The 6226-nt window shown below is 45.9% G+C and overlaps 1 protein-coding gene across 1 annotated transcript in view; it reads left to right on the top strand.

Annotated features, from left to right (window-relative positions):
• The window catches only part of MYO9A (myosin IXA), a 168951-nt gene that overhangs the window by 136027 nt on the left and 26698 nt on the right, over window positions 1–6226 (top strand). The window contains 4 exon segments of the mRNA XM_017731129.1: window positions 358–501; window positions 1154–1193; window positions 2096–2218; window positions 5390–5484. Of these exon segments, the coding sequence (XP_017586618.1) occupies window positions 358–501; window positions 1154–1193; window positions 2096–2218; window positions 5390–5484 (402 nt within the window).

Below are 6226 nucleotides of genomic sequence, written 5' to 3'. Positions count from 1 at the left end.
TGATTGTGTAAATTCGAGGAGACAGAGTTGGCACCAGAGCTCATGGCCTCGTATCCTTCAGACCACCAAAGGTATCTAGTGGTATCTGTAGACTCAAGGTTTCTGTATGGAAGAGCTGGAAGCTGTTAGTGTCCTGCTGATAATTTGTTCTTTTTGTGAATATTTGATCTTTGAGAGGTGCTTTAGTGGCCCATGGCTTCATGTGCTGTCTGGCACGAGGGACTCATCCCATGGGAGCGAATGAACAGTGGAGAGAGAAAAGCAGCAGCTCTTTTTCCACCAAAGGGTTGTTTTAAGATGTATTTTTATCACAGAACCGTGGTTTTGATCTCTTCCTAACGGTGTTTGGTGTTTCAGGGATGCCTACGCAGTTGGCTGGAATGGCCGCATGGGGATGAGGCACAACAGGCTCGCCAGCCCCGGCGCCTTCCTGGACAAAGATGGGATATTCGTCAACACTACCAACAGCAAACTGCTGGAGAGGGCCCATGGCATCCTCATGTCAGTACCCAGGAGGGGATCTGGGCCTTACTCCTGGAGCACAATGAGCAGCATGGGGAGTTAGGGGAATGTGAACAGCCAGGATATAAAACTCTCAGGGTGCCAAGTAGACTTGGAGGTGTTTCCCAGTTGGGTCAAAGCAATGTTTGACACATCTGATTTAACTCTTCTCCTTCATTGAGAATAACAGACAAAGGGAAGAAAGAGAAGGGACAAACCTGCTGGTCACACCAGTCTGAAGATACAGCAGCAGTGTAATGCAGTCACACTTCTAGCATGATACCAAAGTTTCCATTATACATTGTCTGGGCAGATGAATTTGATGATTCACACTGCAGCCTCCTCAGAAGGTTCAGGGAACACCCCAGGGTGACTGGAATGAACATGGGGTTTGGAAAGCAGGCAGCTGGTCAATCATTTTGTGACACGGCTTCTTCGCTCTTCCCAGGTTCCCTGCATCCCATCATTCCCAGTGCAACCATTGCCATTAACTGGATACATTCCTCTCAGTCTGCAATATGCAGGGGCAGCCCCATTTCAGTGCTGGCTGTGGGCAGCAGCTGCTCAGGGGGATTTGAGGGGCTGGTTTCATAAACTCCTCCGTTCCACAATTGCACTGTGCATTAACCTGAGCCGTTTATTATCTCCCCAGGCGAAATAAGAACTTCAAAGCCAAACCCAGTCTCCCAAAGGTGAGTGAGAAGCAGATTTTCCCCCTGGTGGGGCTGTGGGTTAAGGCTGTAGCACAGTGATGCAATGCTGCTGGATATGAAGAAGACCATTGTGTCTACACCAAGACCTTGGTCAACTCAGCTTTGTTCAGGGCTCTTTAACTCCTATAAACCCAAAGGATTTCAGCCCTGATTTCTGCTGGAAGAGAGAGATATGAGCACTTGCATCCTCCTTGGAGCTGCTCTGGCTCCTTTTTCCCCTCCTTCTGGGAAGAGGTATTTACATGCTGGTGAAATTTAGTAGTTAGATCTCTAAACTAAAATGAACAGGTGAATGACGCAGGAGAGCTGGTACCTGATAGACAACAACCTTGTTACTGTCCCTCCATCTTGGCTGCATTTATTATATTTTAAGAGATGCCACGAGATCTGTTGTTCCTAAAAGAATAATGCTTTTTGTGGTCCTCGCTGGTGCTGTGTCTGTGGTCGGGAACAGAGCACCAGGAGGAGCAAACATTGTTTTTACTACTCTCCATGTCCATCTTGCATCTGGAGAGGCACTGATGCAATTAATCAATGAACGGCTCATTAACAGTGAGGAGAATCATGGAATCATGGAATGGTTTGTGCTGAAAGGGTCATCCAGTTCTACCCCTGCCACGGGCAGGAACAACTTCCTCTGTCCCGGGCTGCTCCAGGTCCCATCCAACCTGCCCTTGGACACTGCCAGGGATCCAGGGGCAGCCACAGCTTCTCTGGGCACCCTGTGCCAGGGCCTCCCCACCCTCACAGGGAAGCCATCCCTCAGTGTTCCCTCTTGAGATTACGTCACCTAAGGAAGCCCTGTGAGGGTAAAGGAGGGATATAGCAGATGGTGTGATGATAACATCTGGATTTTCTCTGGATTCTCTCTTTTTCTGTAGCACTTGCTGGATGTGAAGTCCCTCAAGCACCTCACGAACCTGACGTTGCACGACCGCATCACCAAATCTCTCCTCCACCTCCATAAGAAGAAAAAACCACCCAGCATCAGTGCCCAGTTCCAGGTGAGCCCTTTCCTTTGATGGAGAGAGGGGAATCACCTGCTCCAGGCACAGTCCTGCCCCATCCCCAGCAGCATTTAGGCTGTGAATCCTGCTGAGGGCTTGAGGGAGCTGGGAGATGCTGCAGGTGTTGAAAGGGTGCAAGTGGAGAGAAATAAGAGTGAGGATGGCTGTCGTGGGGGATGACATGGCAGAGCAAGGTGGGACCTGAGGATGAGCTGCAGAGGGAGGTGTTGGTGCATCCCTGTCCTCTGGTACCTCATATTCCAAGCCATTGCATTGTGGTGCTTTCTCCCCCAAATCCAGAAACCCCAAAATCCCCAAATCACGCTTTTTGCAGTCCTTTATCCAGCATAATCTGTGCTGAGTCAGAATGGGAATTTTGATAGGGACAGAAAGGTCAGAATCCTGCTGCATTTTCTCCAGGCAGGCAGAGGAATTCTGAGGAGGGATCTATCTTGTGTTGTCAGTGCTGTGTGCCAGTCTGCAGTCCCTGGGGTTTGCTGCAGGGAAAATAATCTTCCAAGGACTTGGCAGTGCTGGGCTCACAGTTGGACTCAATGATCTTTAAAGGTCTTTTCCAACCTGAGTGAGTCTGTGATTGTTCTGTATGTGCATCACGGCTTGGAAACTGCTACAAAACATGTGCACGAGCAGGTGGTAATAATAGAAAGCAGATTTTCACGTAAAATTTGGGTTCTAAGCAAGTCTGGGTTGGTTTTGAGTTGTAATTTTGACTGCTTTGGAGTTTTTTGGAGATGTGGTTTATATTTAGAAATTCTCCATGTGTAGGTGTGGGTAAGATTAAAGAATTAAAAATATGTATGCACACACACATATATATATCTCTGTCTATAATTTGCAGAATGCACATCTGTATATTTATATATTTAGCCTTGTCTGATCTAATGGTATTCTGGTCAAAATTCAATCCTGCAGAGTTTAATTCATATCCGTGGAGGGGTTGAAACAGGGATATCTTGGAGTGAAAGGCCTTCTCAAAACCTATTTATGCTCCCAACAAAACTCTGGAAAGCCCCAGGGGGGCACAATTGATATTTTTTGGTATATTTTCACAGCACATTCAAATCAAAGAGCCCTCATTTCATGGAGCACTTGTTAAGGAGAAGCATTTTGAGGGACAAAGCAGCAGCATTGCTTTTATAATCAGGAGCAAACTAATAAAATTGTGGTGCATGGAACTGGGTCACGGGCAGGAAACACAAATGTTTCCTATCATGGTTTTTTTGAGGATAAATGCTGCTTTGTGGCTAATGCCTCAACACCGGGCTTGCAGCTGCTCCGTCTCCTATGGATTTCCACTATCCCTATACTTAGGGTAATCTGTAGGGGAAATAGCTGCCTCGGAGCGTGTGCCAGGAGCAGGGATGGCTTTCACGACGGAAAACTCAGCCACCCCTACCTAAAACTGTAGAGCTCCCCTTTAAGCCACATGCAGGTGGTGCCCTGGAGACAGGGATGGAACGGTTCCTGAAAGGCCAAGTACAGGTGGTGAAGGAGTGGGTGGCTGGAAAGTTTTGCTGGCAGAGGGACAAAGGAGACGGGTACAGGGTTAATCCGGCGACCTCGCGCGTCCTTTGCGGATTCCCGAGGGCCAGATGGCAGAGGGTGCTTGGCCCATCTGCCACACACAGGATGGCGCTGAGGGAGGGGAAATGTCCCCTCCTATGGGTCCGGCACATCCCATTCCCATCATTTCCAGCACTGGGAGCACTCTGCTTGCTGGGCTTTCAGTGAAGGGGTTGTGTCCCTTGAGTACCCCCTTTGCCTCCCACCAGCCTGGTTGGGCACTGTGGGATGCTGCAGCATCGCTGATGATTGAAAGCTCCCAATAGGCTGCTTTTGTGAAAAAAAGAGTAGTTTCAGATTTGAAGAAAACCAGGAGCGTGCCAGCAGAGCAGGAACAGGGGTATTTGCATGAAGTTAATGTACATAACACAGCTGCATCACATGTGCCTGGGTTCCATCCCTTGCTCCTTCCAAAATCCTGAATGTGAATGAATTTTTCTAAACATGAAAGGCTTCCCAATAAAGATGTCTGAAATTATCAGAAGGAAAAAAAGGCTTCCTGTGAGCAGATCTGTGGGCAAAACGCTTCTTTGTAATACCACGCCAGTTTATTAACTCCTGTATTCCAAAATTTATAACTCTGCTTATAGTGAATGTGGCAGAATATCCTTTACACGACTGAGTTTTAAACTCTATTAAAATCAGGACTAATCAACTCTGGAGCATGTTACCAATGCCATGTTTGTGAAGTGCTCAGCAATTCGAGATGCCCAAAGTATTTATAGGACACAACAAAAAAAACGTGGCTGAGGAGCCTGGCCAGCACCAAGGACTCGGCACACTCTGGTATTCAGCCTGGTTTTATTCCAAGAGCTTGTGATTCATCCCAAAAAGTCAAAGGTTTGCAAGGTGAAGGGATAACTCAGCATTGAGATCCCACTGGAGCAGCTGACTGTAAAGTGATGCTAATGTAAATTCATTGTTATGGGAGAGGCTTTTAATGGTGATGAATAAATAAGGAGAAATAGAAAAATGGAACCAGGAAATCCCTTGATTCTCAGTGAGCCTTCAGTCAGGAACGTGCCAACATTGGAGCTCTTCTCTAGAAACAACCTCTGAAGTGTTCAGGGTTGCAGGCTTCAGAAATTATTGTGAATTCCCAATTTTCCTTTTGGCAAAACTGTCATTTTAAAAAAATTATTTTTAGGTCAACAGTAACATTTTGACGATTAAAAATCAGGAATAGATCCTGCCTGGAGTCACTTTTGGTAAAGGCAAATTTGATTTGTGTCTAAAAAACATTAGTGGTTGTTTGGTGCCAGGTGTAAATTCTTGTCTTGGAGCTCTCATTCATTGGCTGGAAGAGGCTTGTGGTATGGAGTGGGATGGGAGTTTGGGCTCCAGGGGAGCCAGAGATCTGAAAATCCAGCCCAGCAATTATATTCATCTTTGGTTTCTTTGTTGGGGGCAAAGACAAAATCAGCCAAGTTGCTTGTGCTAAAACACTCATTTGGGGAAATAATTTCACATGTGCCTCATTTACTCATAATTAATTCCAATTTATACTGGTTTATGATCTAAGCATTTGGATTTTCATTATCCACTGTGGTCTCCTCTCCCTTCCCTTTGTCTCCTCTGTTGCAGGCATCCCTCAACAAGCTGATGGAGACCCTTGGCCAAGCAGAGCCGTATTTTGTCAAGTGCATCCGATCCAACGCTGAGAAGGTAAATCCCATCCTGTGAAAGTGGTCCTGCTGGAAATCAGCTTGGGACTCTTCTGTCCGTTTTTGCAGGCAGTTAGACAGGAAACAAAGCCTCAGATGGAGCTGGATGTAGAAGATTTGAGCAAGGGGAAGCATGGATTTATCACTTGGGTGCTGCCCTTGATAGACTGCACTGGCTCTTCTCATATTTGTAGAAACACATATATGCAAATATATTATTTTAATTTATATGAAAAATATATTGGCTTTAATAAATGAATTTGACTGCAAACTTTGAAGCTCCTGACCAGCCATTAGAGAGATTTATTGAACGGTGAATTCACTTGTGCTGGATCTGAGCCCTAAAGCTTCCTTAAAATAAAGTTTCCATAAGTAAAAGCAGATACTTTTAGAATAAACTACATTGATCACACTGACTCATATTTCTTGAATTTGACTTTACATAATTGTGTCATGGACTGAGGACCCTCAGTTCGAAATGTAGGGATGCTTTGTGGATTAATCCTTCAGAGTTTTACCCAGGCATTTTTGCCTGGGAGATTATTTGGTTGCTCGCAATCTCACCCATTAACTGTACCCTTGGGAGGTCTTATTCAACTCAAATCCAAAAAAATCTTTTTTATGGCTTTATTTATCTAGTTAGCTGTTTGAAAGTCTCAGAAGCAAACAGGATTCAATCCCAGTAGGATTAGTGCGGTTCCTGGGGACCCACATTCCCTCCCTCCCATGCGTGTCATGCAGATGTGCTACGTCTGCT

This window comes from Corvus brachyrhynchos, unplaced genomic scaffold, assembly GCF_000691975.1.
Source record: "Corvus brachyrhynchos isolate BGI_N302 unplaced genomic scaffold, ASM69197v1 scaffold164, whole genome shotgun sequence".
In the NCBI taxonomy this organism is placed as follows: Eukaryota; Metazoa; Chordata; class Aves; order Passeriformes; family Corvidae; genus Corvus; species Corvus brachyrhynchos.
The sequence above is the reverse complement of the archived record's forward strand: the minus strand, read 5'-3'. Positions and strand labels throughout refer to the sequence as shown.